At 51.3% G+C, this 23,485-nt stretch overlaps 1 protein-coding gene across 1 annotated transcript in view; it reads right to left on the bottom strand.

Annotated features, from left to right (window-relative positions):
* The window catches only part of Bace2 (beta-secretase 2), a 57,653-nt gene extending 49,423 nt beyond the window's left edge, over positions 1–8,230 (bottom strand). Inside the window, exon 1 of the mRNA XM_090349497.1 lies at positions 7,836–8,230. Within this exon, the coding sequence (XP_090205623.1) occupies positions 7,836–8,135 (300 nt within the window). The 5' untranslated portion in view covers positions 8,136–8,230. The remainder of the gene's footprint in view (positions 1–7,835) is intronic.
* Between the last annotated feature and the right edge of the window lie 15,255 nt (positions 8,231–23,485).

The following is a 23,485-nucleotide window of genomic DNA, read 5'->3' as shown; positions in this document are numbered from 1 at the left end:
CCTGTAAAACAGATCATGAGGATCTGAGAGCTGTCTCAGATGCCACACCCCCACAGGCTCATCACCCTACCGCACGTCGCCTCGACATGGGCTCTGAGATGGCTTCTTATTTACTTCATACCCTATCAGGCCAGCCTAGAGAGACCTCCAACCCCCTTGCTATAAGAATTCAACCCCCCTTTCCCCTCAGCCCTTCCCAGGCTGTGCGAATCCACAGTGCTGTTTGCTTTCTTTACAGTCTGACTCCCTACCGAGACCACACAACACAAGGACCACCTCCATGGTTAGCCACCACAGGCCAGGGCGTAGGAAAGGCTTAGTAGCCAGTCAGGGCTACATGAAGGAGTGGAAACCTGCTCATCCTTGATCAAAATCCTTTCTCCTTTTTGACCCTCAGTTACTGCCCTTGGAAGTGACCTTCACCTTTCCAAAGTCTTCCAGCAGCTGGCAGAGCCCTTTGATGAGAGTGACAAGGCAGGGTGGCAGAGACAGTGGAGACCAACAGGTGTGCCCTGGCACAGATGCTCTGCCTGGACCTTCTCCATCCCTGTGTGTGCTCTGGGCGGCCAGCAGCTGCCAGGCCCTCACCAGGATGTCTCTCTCCTGGCACTGCTCTCGTCTTGGGCAGATTCTGCTTTGTTGTGGTACACTGTGGAATGCTAAGCAACAGCCCGGGCTTTACCTGGAACCTTAAAGCGACCCAGTGGTCTCCAGATGATGTCCGCGGACCCTGGACAAGGCACAGTGCCCACATTCTAAGACGAGATGGCAACCGGGTTTCGTTTTCTCAGCCAGCTCAGCAGTCCAAATCCTTTCCACAGGCAGCTGGTGGGAGCCAGAAGGACTCCAGTGTGGCAGGTGAGGTGGCAGGTGAGGCAGCAGGGGTTCCCAGCCCCACCTCTTTCCTGCACTCCTGTCAATGGAATGGGGGGGGGTCCTGCCACTCAGCTGATCCGCGAGGCTCACTCTGCTGCAGGGAGCAAAAACAGGACTGGCCTGGGAATGGGAAAATGGGGCTCCCACAGCTCTCCTCCAATAGACCAGGTCACAATCCTGGGGTGTCAAGTTGTCTAACTTGCAGCTGGGGAAACCAAGCCTCTGCCATGGGTAATAACTTGTCTGGTACATTTGACCTCCAGCAAGTAGCAGATCCAAGAGTGACACTCAAGAACAGGCACCTCCAAACCTCCGGGCACAATGCTTGCCCACACCACACCCCCACACATGGCACAGTGAACCGCCCCCCCCACCACAGTGTTCAATATAGTGGGGAAAGGCTCGAAAGCCCCTGGAAGCTTCTGGAATCAATGTCCAGTAAGAAGTGGCTCTCTGTCCAGAACCAAATCTTCACCTCCCAGCCAAGTAAGAATTCACAACTTCAGCTGTAATCTCCTGCGGGCTGAGGAAGGACTGGTGCTTGACGCAGGGGCCTGGCCTTTGCTGGGCAGGTGCAACATCTCTGGAGCCATGCCTCTAGTCTGGCATTCTGCTAGTTATTTTGGAGACAGAGTAGAACCTCTGTCCTCTGGAACTCAGCCTCCTGAGTAGTTAGGATTTCAGGAGTGATCCATCAGAACCCAGCAAGGTGAAAGAGGGCTTCTCTAATGGGTTCTCTCTCTTTCCCTCCCCCCTTTTGGTTTTGAAGAACTGGGATTTGAACTCAGGACAAGTGCATGCTCGTCAAGCACCCCACCCTGTATGGGGCTTCTCACACTGTTGGCAGGAGGTTGGCATGGCTGAACGCAGAACCTGACTCCTGTCCCTCCCAAGGCCGGGGAGGGCTGGGGTGGGATGCTGTGCCCGACAGCAGGCTGTAAGTTCTCTTCCCGTTGCCACTCCCAGGCCAGAGCAGAGAGAGGAAGGCACTTGGCCCTGGACTGCTGAGGCCGGCCCTGGGTTCTCGCCCTCTTTCTCTCTCAGACTTTCACCCTCCACTCTGCAGTCCCCGGACCATGACAGGCCATAGAATCAAAATCTGCATGCATCCAGCCAGAGACAGCAAGCATTAACTCCAAAACAAACTTACTACTGCCTCCTCTGAGTATATCTGCACTATGGGAACACTTTTTTCTCCTTTGGAGAGGGAAAAAAAAAGGTGACCATTTTTGTTGAGTAGCAATAGGCAAAATATCAAATAGTCCTTTTGAGTCAGGAGGGGATGGAGACACAATCCTCTGGTGACTGCCAGAGTACATGACACACAGCCCTTTTCAAATTCCACCCACAAGTATGCTTTCACAGCCAGACAGTCACAGAAACGAGGCTGGGACGTCCACCTATTTCCCAGGTATTCTGTCTTCCATGAGGAGTCAGTGCCCTGCCACGGCTGGGCACAGGGCAGGGCGATAGGAGGAAGAGGGCGCCCAGGCAGACATGCAGGGTGCTAAGACTAGGCAGAAGGCCTGCTGCTAGTTACGAAACTGCCCTGGGGCCAGGCGCTGGTGACTCACACCCGTAATCTTAGATACTCAGGAGGTTGAGGTCTGAGGATCACGGCTCAAAGCCAGACTGGACAAGAAAGTCTAGGACTCTTTTCTCTCCAGTGAACCACCAGAAAACCCCTGGCCAGGCACTCACTGTGGCTCAAAGTGGTAGAGCTTTAGCCTTGAGTGAAAAAGCTCAGGGAGATAACCCAGGCCCATGAGTTCAAGTCCTAGTTCTAATAAAAATATATATTATTACAATTTAAAAATAAGTAAAAGGAAACTCAGGCTGGATGGACACCCTGCTGGCGGTCACCCTGCGCCTTCTGGCTCTGCTTACACACTCTGTATTCTGTGACCAGGAGTCCCCAGGCATCAGGCCACACCCACCGCTCCCAGCTGGGGGTGGGCGGGAGCCTACACCACCAAGGCACCCCCTGCTCCATTCAGTGGTCCAGATACAAACTGAATCCCATAACAGGCTGTCATATTCCACCATCAGCTCCGACTCCCTGCCACAGTTATGTCAGCCTCCCCATCTTCCAATCCCGCACTGTCATTGTTGTTGGGGTGTAGTCTAACTGTCCCCTACAAAGTCCTGTTGAAACGTAATCCCCATTATGAGACGTTTAGAGGTGGGATTACTAAGAGGTGATGAGGGGTCTGCACTCAGAAATGGATTACGCGATTCATGTGATGAAGATTAGTAGTGTATGCCAGGCACCAGTGGCTCATGGCTGTAATTTTAAATACTCAAGTGATCTAAGGATCACTTGAAGCTGTCCGGGCAGGGGAGTCTTTGAGTCTCTTATCTCCAATTAACTAGGAAAAAACAAACAAACAAAAGGGGGCAAAAAGAGCCAGACATGAAAGTGGAAAAGTGAAAAAGCTAGGGGACAGTGCTCAAGGCACACGGATGAATAGGTCAATGAGTTATCCTGGGAACTGGTCTTCAACAAAAGCCAGTTTGGTGAGCCCTCTGGCCACGGGGTGCCTAGGAATTCTGCCAGTGCCTTGACCCCGGCCAGAACCATGATTTGCCTACTCTGTGGTATTAGGTTACTCCCAGCAGAACACAGACCAGCTGTCACCCCTAGCCTCTCCCTTTCCCTTTGGGTTTAGCATTCAGGGGCCAGCAACCACTCCTGGAAGAACAGGCTGCTGGTGTAAGAAAACAGGCTATGCTGACCTGTCTGTGACTCAGGAGCGATCAAGACAGCAGCAGGAAGAAGTCTACAGAGGGACTTCCACGTAGGTAACGTGGGTGGCAGGTGCTGCAGGTGTCTGCATTGGTGTCTTTCCCAACACACGTGTTTACCAGCCACAAGCACCTAAACATTACTGATCTGTGTGTGTACATGATGGGCAGATTTTCTTCCATTATACACAAATTCCTGCAATTTCTAGAACAAGAGAGACATGTCAAAATTCACACACCCACTCTCAGTTGAGGAAACAAACATAAACACAGAGAAGCATGAGGAGTCCTTCCTCTCTTCTCCCCCTCCAACTTCTCTCCCTCTCTCCTTGTCTCCCTCCTTCTTCTTTCCCATCCCCCAATGGCACCACCTTCCCACAGGCTTATTAATACAGCACTAAAACCCAAACCAACCTTTGCTCACTGCTTCTAATGAACATTACACTTGAACTCCAAATTGAAATGACTAGTACTTAAAAATAGGAAGGAGTTGGGCTAACAAGGAAGATAAAAGAGGATGTATGGACAAAATAGATTGTTTGAAACTATGAAAAGAGAACCATGAAACCTGCTTGGAGGGAGGGAGGAGAATGATAAAGGGCGAGATTCTGTGGAATATCTTTTAAACATGTACAGAAATTTCTACTGCTGCTCTTGCTCTGCCTTGCCTAGAGCTCACTTAATGGCCATTAAGTCATCCTCTTTGGGAAATTCTTTCATGAAACATTCTTCCTTTCTGTTGGAGGATCTAGTGGTAAATAAGCTGTGGTTTTAATTTTTTTATTCCTCCCTCGTGAGTGTGTGTATTGGTACTGGGGCTTGAACTCAGGGCCTGGGCACTATCCCTGAGCATTTGTGTTCCAAGTTAGTGCTTTACCACTTAAGCCACAGCTCCATTTACAGCCTTTTGGTGGTTAACTGGAGATAAGAGTCTCACAGGTTTTCCTGCCCAAGCTGGCTTTGAATCATGATACTTAAATCTTGGCCTCCTGAGTAGCTCAGATTACAGTCATGGACCACCAGTGTCTGGCCCCAAAGACATTTAAAAAAAAAATCCACTCTAGAATATATGGCTGCAGACTTTTCCTGGTTTGTAGTTGGATTTATTGTATTAGCATGAGAGTGTTTTGTAATAATGGAAATTGCTATAATTATAATCACTTTAGAATGCCATTATTATTAAGAAGACCAAATTGCACGGTTCTAGCAGATGATGGTTCTGCCATTAGAAAGACGTCATAGCATGGTGTCATTGTAGCCCTGGCTCTCATCTCCATGCCAACGTGTTGCTGCTGGCCAGCTCTGCTCTGCCCTCTCACTCAGGCTGCAGGGCCTCAGCCTGGGCCACTGCATGGAGCCGGCTGGGCAGAACAATGAAGCCTGGTTCTTGATGAAAACATCAGGGAATAAGCACACTTTCACCTCTGGCTCTCCCTCAGGAGTGGAGATCTTCAGGGCTCTGGTTCTTGTCAAACCTGCTGCTCAGTTTCTCTGGAGTGTTTTCCTGGACCCAATCACTTATTCCTTAAACACTACTCTAAGGGGGATGAAGAGGGGGAGGAGGAAAGGAAGAGGGGCAGGGAGCGTCCAGTGTGGTCATTCATACATTATCACCCTGGCATAGAGGACTCAAGGAACTCTGGTAGGAAAGAAAAGTTTGAAGCCCAAACCAAAGACTAGCAATAGGAGGTATGGGAGGGAAAGAGTATTTATGGGTCCTATAGTGGCTTAAGAAGATAGGTTCTGTGGTTCAGGTCCTAGAAAGAGGGGTTCCATTTCTCTCTCCTGCTGTGTTGCCCTGCAAGTCCTCCAATCATTCCAAATGCAGAGAAGAGCCTTAGGAGGAGAGAGTGAGGGGCATTCTGAGAGGAAATATGCCTGGATCACACAGCTATCCCCACCCCCACGCCCCACTCCCTGTGGGTCACACATGGTGTCCTGAGCTACTATAACCAGTAACTCCCGGGGGAGTGGGGAAGTCCTGGTTATTCTTTGAAGTTACAATTCTATTTTTCTCTCCACCTAAGCATTTTTTATTTTAGGCTTTGGCGAATCAGCAGGGAATAAGAGAATGACTCTTGGCCACGAAGGGAGCAGGAACACTGGCTGGGGTTCAAAAGTCACTGCACTGTTAAGTCATCTTCTTCTGCAGTCAGGCAAACCCGTGCTGGAGTCACCCAGATATTTCAGGGCAGGGCACACAAGAAGCAAATCGAATGCATCCTCACCAACACCTACAGGTTTACAGTGGCTTGTTGGAGGTCAAACTGGGGAGGTATGGGAGACTTCAGTCCCATCAGAGGCAAAAGTCACATCTGGTTTTTTAAGTAGCCTTCCTTGGAAACAAAGTACTGCTTAATTGAGAAATTACTTTGAATGAATTATTTCCTTTGCTAGGTACTCCATGCATTGATGTGAAGTTTAATTCATTCAATTAACCATTCTGAAAGCAAAGGTCACTGAATTAATTAATGAAGGCAAGCTATTAGTTATAAAAGGTTTTTATTTTTTTAATTTTTGATAGTATTTCCCTTGGCTGTGAGGCATCTCCCTGTTCCTGTTTTCCTGCAGAGAAAGAACTTGAATGCTTTTCTCTGGCCCAGAGACTGAGAGCTGCTTCACTGCAATAGAGAAGACACGTCTCTATTGTACTTTTATTTGTAAAAGTACAAGTTTTCCCAGGGGGGAACCACTCCAGGTCTGCCCTGCAAAGTGCCTAGGCCTAAGCTGTAGCTTCTCCCCCTGGTCTTTGCAGTGTCCTGAAGAAAGTTCACTCTACACTACCTGCTCGTGCTCTCACGTGCCCAGCAGCTCGGGGGCCCAGCTAGTTTTCTCAGCTGACCCCAGCTGGCATGCCTCTGCTTTCCAGTCAGGCCACCCTGGTGATTGGCTCACAAGGATTTTCAACAACAACTAAGACCACGATTTTGAGCAGAATAATACATTTTTGAAGTTTTTTTCCCCAAGAAACAAAAATAAAGCTAAAACACACCGAAATTATTCAGCAGAGTTTCCTTTTTTAAGAAGGGAGGATGCGCACGGCATGTCTTTTCCTCTTAAAGCCTTGAATAATTAGCGTGATAGGGAAGTCATGAGTGTGTTCTATTTGTGGGCAATCACAACAGAATGAAAACAGAAGGGTGACGTTAAAAAAATAAAGTATTGGGCTGGGAGTTTGGCCTAGTGGTAGAGTGCTTGCCTAGCATGCACGAAGACCAGGTTCGATTCCTTGGTACCACATACATAGAAAAAGCCAGAAGTGGTGCTGAGGCTCAAGTGGTACAGCTCTAGCCTTGAGAAAGTCCAAGGACAGTGCTCAGGCCCTGAGCTCAAGCCCAGGACTGGCAAAAAATATATATAAAATAAAATAAAGTATCTTCACACACTGTATTCAAGCCACGAGAAAATCTGACTTCAAATGGCACCTGGAGACCATGAGATCCACCCCGGTGTCTCTCCCTCCCCTCTCCCTCCGCCCCCCACGCCCCCCTTCCTTCCCCCTCACTTTCAGATTACTCTGGGAACCAACATGACAACCAAGTGTTCATGAGCACTGTCCTAGGGAAGAGGATCCCTGCCTGGTGTGACTGCGGCTACTTTGGAGGTTCCAGGCAGGGCAGGGGTCCGCCTGGAGGAGGGGGGCGGGCGCAGGGAGGACGCTGCCCGGGCACAGCCATCCCTGAGAGGGCGCAGCCTCTCCGCGCCAGCAGCTGAAATCTTAAGCGAGGGGTGCAGAGCAGGGCGGGGCGACTTTCTCCAGTCTATCAGGTACCCCGAGTCAGGTCCCGGGGCCTCTGGGTGTCAGGGGGCTCACAAGTTCCCGAACACGGGCGCGCGCGCCCTCCCCGCGCCCCGCGCCCCGCGCCCTGCGCGACCTCGCCGGCCCCGCGCGCCCTCCCCGCGCCCCGCTCCCGCGAGCTCCCCGGCCCCGCGCGCCCTCCCCGCGCCCCGCTCCCGCGAGCTCCCCGGCCCCGCGCGCCCTCCCCGCGCCCCGCTCCCCCGAGCTCCCCGGCCCCGCGCGCCCTCCCCGCGCCCCGCGCCCTGTGCGAGCTCCCCGGCCCCGCGCGCCCTCCCCGCGCCCCGCGCCCTGCGCGAGCTCCCCGGCCCCGCGCGCCCGCCCCGCGCCCCGCGCGAGCTCCCCGGCCCCGCGCGCCCGCCCCGCGCCCCGCGCGAGCTCCCCGGCCCCGGGCGGGCGCCGTGCGCCCCCCACTCACCTTCTGCGGCGGGGTCCCGAGCAGCATCTCCAGGTAGTACCCGCGGCCCGAGTCCCCCTGCAGGTTATCCACCATGGCCAGGAAGTTGGCGGCCGCCCCGGCGGGCTCCAGGGCGAGCGCCAGGCCGTCCGCGCGGGCCGAGGCGGGGGTCCCCGGGGCCGGCGAGCCCGCGTGGCTCGAGGCCGCTGCCACCCGGAGCGGCAGCGTGAAGGGCGCGGGGGCCGGCGTCAGGACGGCGTGCGGGAGCCACTGAGCCAGCAGCGGCAGCAGCAGCGGCAGCGTCCCGGCCAGCGCGCCCATCCCCGCGGCGGGGCCGGGGGCGCGTCCGGCCGGCGCGGCAGGGGGCGCTCCGCGAGGCTCGGGGACTCGGGGGCCGCGCCGGGAGCGCTCCGGACTGCGGGCGGCGGATGGGCGGAGGACCGGAGTGGGAGGCGGAGGAGGCGGAGGAGGAGGCGGCGTCGGCGCCGGGGCCGCCCCAGCCCTCGCCGCCGCCAAGTTGAGCAAGTTCTGGACGCCGCCTCCCCGGCGGGCGCTGTCCGCCCCGCCGCCCGCCTTTCCCCGGGAAACTCGAGCCCCGAAGGTCGGAGCCCGCGGACGCGACGCCCGCGGTCTGGGGAAAGTTTCGGGAACCCTTCAAGGGGCGGCGAGGCCCCGGCCCGCGGCCAGAGCGGGGAGCTGGGAAGCCGAGGAGAGCCAGCGGGCGCGCGGCCGCCCAGCCTGTCCCCCCCCGGACCCCCCCGCCCCTGCCTCCCCCCCGGGTCCCGCCGAGGTCCCCGCCCCCACCCACTCCCTCCTCCCGGTGCGCTCGGGGGTGCTGAGCGATTCTGGAGGGGCTGGAGGCAAAGCAGGTGAGGCTCGGGCAGCTGGCGGCCTGGGCGTCCTGGCCCCCCAGTCCGCGCCTCCCTACCCGCGCCCAAGCTGGGGAGGGCGTCCGCGCCGGGGGGGGGGAGGCACTGGGCATCCTGGCTCCCCGTCCGCGCCCCCCTCCCCGCGCCCAAGCTGGGGAGGGCGTCCTCGCCGAGGGGGGCGCACTGCGGGCCGGGGTGGGCTGCAGCCCCCACCCCCGACCACCCCCGGGCGGCCCCCAGCGGGGCTCCAGGTCCCGGCCGCCCCTCGCTGGCCAGCGCGCCATGGATGATCTGATTGATTAAGGCCGGGTTAGGTGCAGACCCCGAGGCCTCGCAGATGCCCTGGAGAAAGTGCGTCATTTGATGTCATGGGGCTGAACGCAGAGGGGACAGGTACCAGGCTGCCTTCATCCATCACTGCAGAAGGCCTTCTGCCTTCGCCAGCTGAGTTAGGTTGACTGTTTTATAAAACAAGCCCATGCTCAAACTGGAGAGAGCTTCCCGCCTCCTCCGGCCTCCAGCTTTTTCCACTCAAGGTCCCGTGTTGATTTCTGAGGCTCCTCTGGCGGGACCCGGTGGCAGCCAGCTTCCTCCATCTGGATTGATTTTCAGATGTCTTTCACTCTGAGGCACATCTCCCCCAGACCCCAACTCTAGTCAGCCACACAAAGAAAGGCCTGGTTGGGTCCCTTGATATAACCAGGTTGATATTCTCCGTAAATATGCATAGTGATCCCAGAGTTATAACATTCATATAGTCACATATCAAACTCAAGGTTGTAAAGGGGACGTGGTTTGAAAAGGAATGATTATTTATATGCTGGTGTCCATTCTTGAAGGGTTCGAAACCACCTTCCCACACACGAGAGCCTTGTAAAAAGTATATGGGATTTACCCACCTAATTGGTATAGTGCCTACGTGATGTCTTAAGTTCAACAATCAAGACATTTGCTCCTTATAAGGGGCCAGAAGTTTGGCCTAGTGGTAGAGTGCTTGCCTAGCATGCATATAGGCCAGGGTTCAATTCCTCGGTAACACATATATAGAAAAAAGCCAGAAGTGGTACTGTAGCTCAAGTGGTAGAGCTCTAGCCTTGAGAAAAAGTCCAGAGTGCTCAGTTCAAGTCCCATGACTGGCAAAAAAAAAAAAATAGTTAAGAACCACACAGGAACTTTGTAAAAATTCAAGTCTAAATAAGGTTTGTACCTGAAACACCTGACTTGGGGTTGTATGAATATTCCTGAGCCTTTCACTGTGAGAAGAGATGGCAAGGTTTACAGGAACACAAACAAAGGGAAGAAGGAGATAGAGCTTCAGATAGAGCCCACGAGGCCCTCCAGCCTTGTGGTCCTGGATTAATTGGGACATTCCAGAACAAGCCATCCTTTGCTGTGCCTACTGGAAAATTGCGGAACAACTGAGCATCCTCGGTACTTCATTAGGGTTTTCAATGTCACTTCCTTCTCAAGGGATCCTCAAAAACTGGGTGAGAAATGCCCAGAATATCTGATAGACTGAGCAAGGTATGCTTAGAATGTCTGTCTACACCAGCAAAGAGTGCTGTTGCCTCTGACCTCGAAGGTGCTGTCATGAGTAGGGGCAAAGTTTGTGCAATCTAAATGTCATCAAAGGCCATCCCTGGTATGGCCCAAAATGTCAGTTATGGGGCAGGGAGTTTGGCCTAGTGGTAGAGTGCTTGCCTAGCATGCACGAAGACCTGGGTTCGATTCCTTGGTACCACATACGTAGCAAAAAGCCAGAAGTGGTGCTGTGGCTCAAGTGGTAGAGCACTAGCCTTGAGAAAAATCCAGGGACAGTGCTCAGGCCCTGAGCCCAAGCCCAGAACTGGCAAAAAAAAAGTTAGTTATGAGGTATTTATTCATGATGTCCTTCCTTCCTCCCTCCCTCCCTCCCTCCCTCCCTTCCTTCTTTCCTTCCTTCCTTCTTTCCTTCCTTCCTTCTTTCCTTCCTTCCTTCTTTCCTTTTTGTACATTGATTATCTTCAAAGAGTGCAAAAGAACTCAACTCACTATTTTTAAGAAAGGGAAAGAACGAAGCATGCATTATTTTGACTTTCTATACCAACACATCTCTGTATAACCACACAATTGGTGACTGCAACCAAGTCATTTTTTTCTGCTGCAGTCTGGCGCTGTACCAACTTGAACCACAGCTTCACCTCTGGCTTTTTGGTGGTTAATTGGAGATTAGAGTCTCATGGACTTTCTTGTGTGGATGAGTATTGAACAAAGATCCTCAGCTCTCAGCCTCCTGAGTGGCTGGGATTACAGGTATGAGCCTCTGGTGCCCAGCTAGCCACGTCACTCTTTATAGAAGCATTGTGATTAATAATGAAAGAAGAAATGGTAGAATTTAATGTTGTCATTTAGTTTTCATGAGTTAATGGCTAGGTGTTGAGTATACATGATACAGAGAAACAGAGGCAGAGAGACACAGAGAAGAGAGTCAGAGCCATGCAGAAAATTAGCTTACCCAAGATGGAAGTTCACAATGTGACAAGTAGCTTTTTCTTGCCCAGAGACGCAAATCTGGGTCTGACCCAGCCTGAATGTCACAGGTTGGTCCAAACAAACCTGGCCAGTGGCCTATGTCGGTAGAAAGAAGTTTCATGACCCTGGGCGCACTGGCAGCTCATGCCTGGAAGGAAGGAGATAGAATTATAATTCTAGCTGCTCAGGAAGGGGAGATCTAAGGGCTGAAATTCAAGGCCAGCCTGGTCAGAAAAGTCTATGAGAGTCTCATCTCCAATTAACCAGCCAAGGGAAAGTCTGCTCTTTATATCCATTGGGAAAAGGCCACGGACACTTGCTAGATGTGTGTGGAGATAAACAGGGCCCATCAGAGTTACAGGGAGTCAGCTGGGTACTGCCAGTTAAACTCCATCAGGCTGCTGACAGCATGGAGGAATCCCACACTGCTCAGTGGGTGTGGAGACGCGGCCAGGGCTCTCAGTCCTCAGCTCTGGGATCTGCTGCTCACTCTAGGCTGGGTAGGTGAACCTGGGGCAGCTGGGGAAGAGTCAGTGATTTCAGTTCTCAGCAGTGCAACATGGGGTACTCCCAGTATCCACAGAGATAGCCCAGAGCCACCTGTGGGTTCTCAGGAAGAAGCCAGCAGCCTGTGAAACAGTTCATTATCCACACCCCTGTCCTCCATCCAACCTGCCTAGGGAAAGCACAGGGTCCTCACCTCCCACATCTCATGCTCTGTGTTCCTCCAGACAGTTTACCATGCTGGGCACTGCGAGCTCACAGGAGACACGGACAATCCTCAACTAAAGCTTCTGCGTGTGAGTGTGTGTGTGAGGCCATGCCCAGGCGGGACCTGGACTGAGGATGATAGCCTTACGAATGACTTCTATATTCCCCCTCTCTAAATTAGATGAAGGAAAAAAGGACTTTCACTGTTATGAACAATTTGGGCTCAAAAGAATCATTGCAAATAAAAATAGGATTTTTGAGCATAAAAGGTACACAGTGGAGGCAAAAAAGGCAGAAGAGAGGGAGCTAAAATCGGATGTGAAAATCTATTGCTCAGTACAATTCAATTCAAGGCATTATTGTCATCCCAGAGCAAGAAGGCAAACAGATGGAAATGGCTAAAGATGATGCTTAGGACAAGGCACATCCACAAGGCTGGTTCTTTGTAGGTGGGGAAGCCAAGGAGAGACTCGAAATGGCAGAGGCAAAGACACGATTAGACAGACATGAAGCTTTGCTTGAGTTGAAACTGATCAGAAATGCTCATCAAAGGGACAGTTTGGAATTCTAAAAGCAGAGGGAAATTGCTTCAGTTTGCATGCCCTGCTGGCTGAAGAGGAGAGATCTGGTGAAGCAGAGCCTGCCCAGATTCTATACCCAGCTGAGTTATCCTTCCAGGGGCTGAGAAGGAAGGGAGAGATGCAGGCTGTATAAAGCAACACTGTGCTACTGAGAGGGAGAGAGTATTGCAGGTTGTTTCAACTAACCCATTTGGGCGAATACACTGAGCATGATGACATCATTTCCTTTGCACTTGAAAGAAAATCCTTGACTATGTCCATACCTTGTGATGATGCAGAGCAATAAGGTCTTTTCCATGAAATGGAAACAGTCTCTCCTTATCTTGCCCTCAAGGCTGGTGGCTTTCTGATTATGAATGCACTGCTGTAAACTTTCCTTTTCTTGTTATGGCTGCAGTGCTTTTGTTTTCCAAACCTCTTGTGCTAGATCTTGGAATATTTTTGTTCTTAAAGCTCAAGGGTAAATAAGTAAGGTCACAGTGGTGACTGTGCTGGTATTTCTAGACAGAAACCAAGTGCTTGAGGCTTAAGACAGAAACCAGGGCTTGAATTTCTACAACACAAAGCAAGTAAGAATATCTGCTCCAAACCCCAGAACAGAGCTGTTGACTTGTCCTCATCTGACCCAAGCCCTCAACAATATTCGAGGCCAGGCTGATGAGCTCACTCTGGATTTGTAAGCCTCTCTCTGGGTTTTCACTTTCCTGAGAGACCCAATGCCTGATGCTGCTGAAAAATCACCTTCTAGACTGTGAACAGTAGAATCTTGCTGACCTGGAGCCTCTAGGTCCCACAAGAAAACAAAATAAAACAAAACAAAACATCCCTAGTCTGACCACCCAAGGCCCAGTCTTTGAAAGTTAAATAATACATGACCCAGCTTTCCCGAGCTGACCATTCCATCTCTCTGGGCCCCAATGAAAGTTCCAGGCCTGAGAATCCAGAGCAGCTTCCTCTTCAGTCTCCTGTATGGGGGTGCTGTGCATTCACAAACTTGCTCCCACCTGTCTCCTTCGGGTCTATGTTTACATTCTTAATTCTAGTGATCCGACTGACTCCAATGAGCCAAACCAGAAGACTCAGGAGGCGGTGACTTCATTTTGTCCCTAATTATAGTGAGTTTATCCAATTCCTTGTCAGTATGGGAAGGGCTTTGCTTTCACTTACTTTGTACAAAAGTTTATGTGTGGGTACAGGGGTTTACTATTTCTCTGTCCTGTATTTGGGGATACCAATGATTACTTTTCAATTTGATTATTGTATCCTAAACTATAACTTAAAGGTTGACATGAATCACTCACAGAGTCCACATTTTTCCTTTCTCTTGTCTTCTTCTTCCTTCTACTAAGATAGTCGTGCTGTTCAAGGTCCTTGGAAGTTTTGTTATTAGTTAGATGTAGTAGAATGTAACATTCTCTAACACCCAGAGTCACAGAAGAGCGAAGGGGAAAATGAGTAAAGACAGCTTTCCAAAAATCCAGGCAGCAGCAAAGGTGGCATAATTAGTGCAGGTAAGTGTGGACAGGTGACAAGGCAGACAGGAAATGATGAAGAATGCATGAGGAGGTGTCTGAAAGATTATGAAGAAAATGAGCAGGGCTGCAGGAGTGGTTCAAGTGGCAATGTGCTGGATAGCTGAGCAGTTCTACCCCATGCCAGCACTGTGGCTTCTGTCTGTGGCTCCAAGGATTGGCTGGGGACTTAGCACAGCCCTTCTGCTGAAGTAAGGGACATTCAGGTAGAGGTATGGTGACCCCTGCCTGGGCCTGTGTGAGAACAGGGCCCATCTCATGAAGTCCGGTGTCCCTTTCACAGCCTAGATTTGCCTTTTGGTTCTCAGGTTTGCCTGCCTTCCCAGCAAGGTTGTTGTTCATAAAATTTCCTTTTCAGATCATGGATGCAAATATTTGACCTTGAGTAAGTTAAGTCTGGGTGATTTTTTTTTTAATTCCTTGGATTCAACTTCTTCTTCTTCTGGCTAGGATATTTTGAAGGAGAAGGGGGGAATGCATCTTGTTCTGCATTTGTGTGAATCTCTCTCACAGGGTCAGTGAAGTTGTCATTGTTTGCTCTCACAAGCCCTGGCTTTTATCTCCCCTCTGCTGGGACTTTACAGAGCCCTGTACCAGGTAAAGAAAAGCCTTCTCTATGCTTCTGTTCTTTGTTTCCAAGGAAAAGAAAGAGAGAGGGAGAGCATAGAGAATATATGCAGACAAACAATTAGATCCTTAGACACCAGCAGACGAGGAATGGCTTCAGAGACAACAGAGTGAAGGACGCGTACCACACCCCTCCTGATCTGCGTACCCCCTCTGCTCCCAGGTCCTGATACCTACATGCCTCCTGAGCAGGTGCGATCTGCCTGTTTCCAACCCTGCTTTGTACAGTGGTAACTGGATGTCCCCAGGGACAGCGTTCCTGGCCCTGCCCACAGGACTGGGAACCTTCCGAACTGTGCAATTCACATTGCACATTTTGTGGCAACTCCAGAGCTTCATTTTATTAATTAGTTAACAATCCACCCATCTTTTGGAGTAACAGGCTTTGAACTCCTCAGTCAGCAGGGCCAGATTAAGGGAGCTTTTGGAAGCTGACAACAGCCCCTTGGGAAGCCTCAGCAGTCTGCCATGCCCACAGCAGAAGGGATATGTCCTCAAGACAGCAGCTGTGGGATTCATGCGTATGGGCAGGTGTGTCAGGTGGTACAAGCAGCCCAACTGTCAGCTGCTTCATTATCCTCTCCCACAGGGGTGGTCTGGCCTCTGGAGGGCCTGGGGGCATCCAGGGGGTAAAGGTGGCAGGGTAATTTCATTGATCTTGTAGCATGGGACATGCTGAAAACAAGAGTGGGAAGGGTGACAGCAAAGGCTGTTTGTCTGAGAGAGTCAGCCAAAGATTTGGCAGTGTCTGCTGAGGTAGAGCAGGTGTCTGGGCAATGTTGTCATCCCTGTGCTTTGGGGCTTCTCCCTCCTCTGTCCCAGGGTCACTACTGCTCAAGGGCCATCTCTCTGAGTGGCGTGCCCATTGGTGGCTGGTGACAGTCCCTCTGAGCCCCTGTGTCACACGTGCAAGGACTCCACTCTGCTCTATCCTTACCCCTGCCACCCCATCCCATGCCATTATCTTCCCTTTCAAAGTTGTCTTCTCCTTAGTGTCCCAACCTCTCTCTGTGGACCTTAGCTCAGCCACTGCAGCTTCTTAGCTTACATCAGTAAGAACAGCAGAGTGCAAACAAGACTTTTGGCTACCCAGTGTCCTTTGTTGGCATGTGTGCCAGCAGTGAGGCTTGAACTCAGGCCCTGGGTACCATCAATTAGCTTTTTTGTGTAAGGTTGACACTCTACCACTTGAGCCACACATACTCTTCTGACTTTTGGTGGTTAATTGGACATAAGAATTTCACAGACTTTCCTGCCTAGGCTGGACTTGAACCTTCAGATCTCAGCCTCTTGGGTAGATGAAATTATAGGTGTGAGCCACTGGCACCAACTTACAGTGATCTTTGATCCTCACATTATTTACTTGGAAATGAAAATATTAGACACTGGATTACTTTTATAATGAATAAATCTACTTCCATTTGACTTTTATAAACATTCTTTCTCATGTATGCCATGTTGAAAACAGTATTTTTTATCAACATATAATAAAGCTTTTCTAAGGGTTCATATAATCTACACTGCAGTTTTACTGTACAAAGTCGAGTAGAATGTAGTATAATAACACCATTCACTTTAATTTTCTCTCTAACACTGGGCAAGAATAAATGTCCTGCATCTTTTCAGTGCTTTGTAAAACTCCACATTCAGTCCCTAATATAATTGGATCTTCACAGCAATCTTACAAGTTGGAGAGGAGCAAGAATTATTACCGTAGGTTTATGGATTGAGGAAATGAAGGCTCACATAAGCTAAGTAATTTGTTTGGAGGCATAAATAATTTCTAGATAACAGAGGTAGAATTTGATTTTAGAATCTCTGACTTTTTCTATAATAGAACTTAATTGCTTTCTTAAATTTATGTTTTTAAATGAAAGATTCATTTTTAAGACAGGACCAGACAACCCTCTTGTGTTTCCAAATGTGACCATTTTCCGTCCATTTTTCCATGTCCCCTCTCCTCTCAGGATGACTAATATTTTGCATGTTTCTCTTCAGCGTGTTCCTTAGGGGCTAAGACACTACACATGTTTTTTTGTTCTTCTCTTAAGGACAGAAAGGAGGAGATTCATTGCCTAGCAGCAATGGGCAGTGCTTGGAAGAGGGAAGGTACTATTTTAACTTATCTGCAGTTGTTTTCAGGGCTTAGACATCTGCTATAGGTTTGACTACACAAAGAATGGGGATAAGGATGGGAGGCATGCATAGGTAAACAATCTCAGGCCCAGACAGGCTCTTGGTGGTCAGAGGTGGGGTCAGGGGTGGACTGACAGTCTGCTGGCCAGGTGGGACCTCATTATGAGTTATTGACACCTGGTAACTCCCTTCTGGCTGAACAGTGACTTCAGGACAGAATGGGTACAAGGACATAGCTATGACATGGAGGAGGCTGGCATGCCAAGCTCTACCCCTGCTTTTAATGAATTTGTGATACTGTAAGGAGCCACATTCGTGGCTTGGGGGACGGAGCCCAGTCATTCCATTTGGTGCAGAATGTGCGGGAAGAGGTGGCTTTCTGCAGCATCAATGGAAAGGCACTGGCCTGTGATTTCAGAAGGGGATGTCAGTGTTCCCATCTCCTTGATGTCTTGGTGATGCACTGGCTAGACACTCAGAGGCCTGAAACTGGACAATGACCACAATGCCTGTCTTGTGCATGATGTTCCCCGGATGACCTTGTCCTCAGAAAGCTTAGTGAACATGGAGCCCCAGAGAGCCCAGGGGCCCATGGGGGCTCTGGAGCAGCCACACATGTGGCCTCTGGGTTCCCAGGAACAGTGGGCATCTTTCAGGAGCTGTGAATGGGTAGGGGCAGGAAACCTTGGTGACCTGCCCCTAGTCTGGGCGGCGGAGCTTGCGGGGACAACTCCTCTTCTCCTTTCACACAGTCAGCAAGTCAGTTACTGGCTCGTCTTCTCTCCAGCAGTCTGTGCATTTGCTGGGTCTTACTCTCCTTTCTGCCTGCCATCTCCAGGCAGCAGTTGCCAGGAAGTTTTAACAATGCAGATGCCTCCCCTTGCTTATTTTCCTAACTGATAATCTTGGAATTGCACACAGGAAGAATCAACACACTGCATCATCTGGCTTCCCAGAAGGCTTTGCCTCTGGCTTCTGCCTCATGTGAGGTGAGCAGCAAGCGCTGGTGTCTGTCAGCTCCTTGGTTTCTTGATTTTGATCAAAAGCCCTCAGAAGCCACCTGCATTTGTCTTTCAGCTAGAGGTTGGTCATCAGGACGGAGAGGATTTGGGAGCTCTGGTGGCCCATCTGTCTGAGTGAGGAACATTGGGTGGAGATTTCTCTTCTGTGGGGTTTATCAACAAGGAAGGTATCTGGAGCAAATGTTTACAAGTCTATGGGCCTGCTAGTGGGTTTGGGTTCTGATTGGCTGGAAAGTTCTTGGTCTCATGGGTTGGACACAGAGGAGACTTAGCAGGAGCAGTCTTATTATACAAAGCAATGTGAGTGGATGCTGTCAGACAGGAGAGTGGGAGGCTCATTGTGGGGGGGAAGCTGCACTGGGGTCTCTAGACCTCTAGGTCTGTTGTTGTGTAGACATGGAGAGGAACTGCAGTGTTGCCCCAGCCCTGCCTGGAAAACTACCATTCATGTCACCCCCTCACATGTCCAGTGGGGAGCACTGGCTTTGGAGATCGGCCTGGGGCTGACATTTCCATTCGCTATGGGCACTGTAGTCCACAAGACCCCACTGCATACAACCAGCAATTCAGCTCACAACAACAATCCAAGAGGTGGCTCTACCAACACTTCCACCATCAGCTTTCCTAACTCCCACTGGGCTCCTTTGTCAGGTTGACTTCCACCATGCCCTCTTCTCAGAGGATCCTGCCCTGGATGGAGTCATTTCAACACCTCCACAACATTGTTATGGAAGCACAGTTTGCTCTGTGTGTCACTGTGCAGAAGAGGGGGTCCTTGCTCATAGACTGAAAACACTGAGGGGAGAGTCTGATGTCTTCAGGGTGGCGACGTCGAAAGAAAAACACACAGAGCATAAATTAGTAATATGTCTATCTGAATTTTCTCCAGTGTGCCTTGTGTTGGATTTTAGGTGCTGAGCGAGAACTTGTGGCCCTATCTGTGCCCCATGGGCCCAGGTCTGGTGGGGTGCATAAGGGAGTCTGTGATGAAGAGAGATGACGGGTCTTGGGTGAAGGCAGATCCTACAGCTGGGGATGAGGGTGGATGATGGCGGGCTGTGCTCCCCGAGAGGGCCGTGCTAGGCCGAGTGGAGGACCTGGGACCCTTGCATACCTGAAGGCACCACGTCCTGTGGTAGGTGGCTGGATGCTGTGAGGGATGGACAGGACGCCGGGCTAGGCATGCCAAGTCCAGTGACCCTTGGGACATGGTGTGGGTGTTCTGTGAGGGCCGGAAAGGGTTTGCAAGGCCTGGTGTGGAGTCTGCAGGGCATTGCCAGAGCGGGGTGTGTTGGCAGTGCCATCCCCCCATCCCTGCTTTATGTTTTCCCATTTTACAATTCCCACATGGGGCCTCCCAAATTCTCCTGGAGGGCTGGATTTCTCCCCACTCTCCACTTGTCAGCTAGGGAGGAGACAGAGTCTGCGGTGTGTGACTGTCACTGTCCCTTAGACCATAGTGGATCCATGCTCTCAGGTCCAGTGAGGGGGTCCATGGGACTTCGCCTGCTGCTTTTTAACTGCTTTATTAACAAAAAGGAAGTCTTTGTGCCGCGGGCGTGCGTGCGTGCGTGTGTGTGTGTGTACGTGTGTGTGCGTATTCTGGTACTAGGGCTTTTACTCAGGACCTGGGCTCTGTCCTTTAGTATTTTTTGCTCCAAGCTGGAGCATTGAGCCACAGCTCTATTTCTTCACTTTCCGCTGTTTTTGGTGATTAACTGGAGAGAAGCGTCTCGTGGACTTTCCTCACCAGGCTGGCTTTGACTTTGAACCATGATCCTCGGATCTCCTGAGTAGCTAGGATTACAATAATGAGCTTTTCCTGCTATTTATTAGTTTTCTTTCTTTCTTTATTTTTTTTTGTCAGTCCTGGGCCTTGAACTTTGAGCCTGGGACCTGTCCTAAGCTCCTTTTGCTCAAGGCTAGCACTCGATCATTTGAGCTTTAGCACCATTTCTGAATTTTTCTGTGATTACTTGGAGATAAGAATCACACACACTTCCTCGCCTGGGCTGGCTGTAAACCACATTCCTCAGATCTCAGCCTCCTGAGTAGCGAGGATGACAGGCGAGTCACTGTGCCCGGCTCTTCCTGCTGTTTTGAAGGGCAGAAAAAGAAGCCCTTGCCCCTCCCTTGCTCAGATGGGGGCCGTAAGCTGGGGTCCAATATGCCAGTGAAGGCTTTCCCGAAGGTGATTATGAGCGGTGGTCAGCTAGGGTCGGGGATGAGCCCGGGGCCAGAGAGCTAGCCTAGCATGCCCAAGGCCTTTAGCACTGCACAAAGCAAAGAACTACGATGGGTGGGATTATTTTTCCCCAAATCCACATGTCCTCCAGAACGTGCATGTGTTTGGCCATGGGTGGGATGGGATTCAACTAGCACCCCACGAGCGTGGAGTGGGAGCTCTTCAGTAGGACCACTGTCCCAGGCAAAGGAGCAACATCGGCATAGCAACGTGGAAGGTGCCGTGGGAGGTGGAGACAGAGATCTGGGCAGCGCTCCTGCAAGCCAGGGATACCCCCAAAGTGGCCAGCAACTACTAGAGGCTGCAAGGGAAGCCTGGAGTCTCCCTCCCGCCCCTTACAAGGAATGAATGCTGCCTGCACCTGGCTTTGGGCCTCCACAACTCAACATTAACTCGGTGTCAGCAGTGTGATATGGCAGCCCTACGAGTGACCATGAGAATCATCTTGGAGTGTGAGTGCCAGTGTCTCCCTCCTGTCCTGGGGAAAGCATCGGGACTGAAGCCACCCCCTCTACCTCACACGCGCGTGCGCGCGGGCACACACACACACACACACACACACACACACACACACACACACTTCTAACCAAGGGCAGCCTGGCCATCATCCTTGTGTGCCAGGACTCTGTTTTTGTTCTTGCTCAGGGACTTCCGCACCCATGGCCTTGGCCTTCTATTCTGTGGAGACGTGAGAGACCAGGTAGGGAGGCGATGGGATGCTGCTGGACACGGGTGTGGATGAGGGGATGGGGCAGGATGGAAACTGCCCCGCAGGTACCTGGGCTTGATGCTGGTTCTGGTGGCACAGGCTTCCAGGAAGATTGCTTCTGGAGAAAAAGTTCCTGAGAGCAATGAAGCTGATCATGGTGGGTAGAAACCATGTCCTTCCTTTACCAAGTGTCCCCCGGCTTTCCTTCCAGAAGTGTTCAGGACACTCCTGTCTCTAGTCCACTCCTGTGGCCCCCCTCCGCCCCCACCTCCCAGGCCATCTTCCCTGGTGTGAGCCTCTGGCACCTGGCAAAGCTGAGAACTGGCATATTTACACATTGCTCATCGAGTGCAGTGCAGGTTCTTGCAGGCCTGAGCATGGCCTTGCTGGGGTCACGGTGCCCTGCTGCACGTGCCTGGTCAGTTAAAACCACACCGAGATCAACGTAACCACAGGCAGATGTGAGTGGTGAGGGCTGGAGAACCAGAAGGCACGGGTGCTCCGTCAAGATCCACCGCTGACCTCTGGGCTTCCAAGGGCACACAGAAAGTCCTTCTTCTTCTCCTGCCCTCCTCACCGTCAGCCCTCATATTTAAGCAGGCACCAGGAGATAATTGTCTGAGACTTTCTGGAATGCCAGGGACAGTCGGTATGGCAGAGACTGGCACACAGTGGTCCTTAGATGCAAGTGGGGGCCTCCTCTAGCCTGGACAGCTTCCTTCCGAGCACAGACAAAACGACAAAGGGAAGAGAGTAGGTTCTGGAAGGTTCTAGGTGTGGAAACTTCTAGAAGCTGTCTATTAACCCTTGCTGTTCTTGGTGTGTGTGTGTGGGGGGTGTTACTCCGCTTGGCTCAGGGCCTTCCGGGCTGTGGAGGGATGTGAGCCAGGCTGGGCCACTCTACATGGAGAGGGAGATTTCCTGTGCTGGAACATGAGGACCTACCGCAGAGGGCTTGTGTGCAGCAGTCCTGGCTCGGCCCTGAAGCCTTGTGCCTCAGTCTTTTTATCATCTCAACCATGTCAGCTGAGGGGTTCCTGTGTGCAAAGACCACAGGGCTGGTGAAATGAATGCACCGAGCAGGTAGCTGGCCACGGTCAGCGGAGTCCGGCCAGCTGGACAGGATCATGGAGTAGGTGATAAGAGGATGGGGTGGACACCGGTGAGGAGAATTCCAGAGAACTCTACCTGTGCCACTGTCTCTGGGTGGAGAGTCAGATTCCTCTTTCCACCCCCAGATTCCTTCGCCTGCCAGATCTTAGTGGGGAGCTGGAGAATTGCTCAAGTGGCTGGAGCCAGGAGCCCGTTTGGCAAGAGTGTTGTTTTGGAAAGTGATCAGATAAGCTGAGTGGGCTGCGATGAGGCTTCCTGCTCTTGTATTGTTTCTCAGTTTCACAGACCTGGACTGGGCAGAGCTTCAGTGAAGGCTGGACAGCAGATGGACAGAACTTTCCTCAAATTCCTTTCTGAGTCAATTTCCAAGGTTCCTAAGTGGGGAAGTCCTTGTTTTCTCTGTCCAGTTTTCAGAGGTTTTGTGTGTAGTTATTTCCTTCCCCTGATGAGAGGACTGGAGAGGCCGGCTTTGCACCGGGAAGGAAGGCTCATGCATGTCCAGAGGAATTTCTCTCCATAGCGGGCACGTGGCCCCCAAGCTTTTCACCACTCAAGATGTACATTTATGGTAAGTGAAGTAATGCAGGTTCCGAGAGACAAAGGACACAGTGGCGGACATAAGACCTAAATTATACACACGTATGGAAACATATTCAGGGTCATATGAGTATACACACAGACAGGTGGCATCAGTTGGTGTGACCGGGGAAGACTGCATTGCTGTAACTCCTGCCAGCAACCTAACTGTGCAGCAAAACAAATACTGGGGTGCCGAAGCACGCTCTGTGGGGTGGCGATTTGTGTGACCGCTGTGTGTTGATTTTAATTTGATGCTGTGTATTCTCCTGGGACCTTGTTCCATCAGCCTTCTGGGAAGTGTGAGGCCCCCATGAGGTGCTGGGGAGGGAAGGGGACACTGGGACTGGGGGTCCTGAGAACCAAAGGCTTCCAGGATCTCAATCACCTCTGACTGAAACAAACACAGCACAGCACATCAGGAGTGGTGACAGACAACACTCAGCAGCACACGTCAACACAACACATGTCTGCAGCCATGTGGCAGCAGCAGTGTGGCTGCTGGGGACAGCACCCATGTGAACCCTGGGGGTTAGAAGATGAACATCAGAGGCCTGAGGATGACTGGAATCCTTGGGAGAATTAAAAAAATTATTATTATAAAATGTGATGTACAGAGAGGTTACAATTTACATGAGTCCAGCCACCAATACGTTTCCTTTCATACAATGTTTTCCCTTCCCTCACTCCCCTTAAAGAGTCTTAAAAAGCTTTTTGAGCTGGATTGGTGGTGCATGCCTGTAATCTCAGTTACTAGTGTGAGGCCCTCTCAGAAAGCAACCAAAGCAGAAGGCCTGGAAGCGTGGCTCACAAGGTAGAGGACAATCAAAAGGTCCCAAGCTTGAGCCCATGAATAAGATAGACACACAGTGTGTCTACATGTTTCGTCTGATGTTATCCACAAGAACAGAGACTTGCTCTAAGCAGCTGAGAAGCCCTCCCCCCACCAAAAAAAATCATGATCATGAAAAGTCAAGTGAGCGAGTTAGACAGGGGAGGCCAGAGGCTGTGGGTGACGGGATCGAAGGCCTGGACTTCA

This window comes from Megascapheus bottae, chromosome 1 (genome assembly GCF_031878675.1).
Source record: "Megascapheus bottae isolate mThoBot1 chromosome 1, mThoBot2.hap1, whole genome shotgun sequence".
NCBI lineage: Eukaryota > Metazoa > Chordata > Mammalia > Rodentia > Geomyidae > Megascapheus > Megascapheus bottae.
Note: the sequence above shows the minus strand (reverse complement) of the source record. Positions and strands in the feature narration are given on the sequence as shown.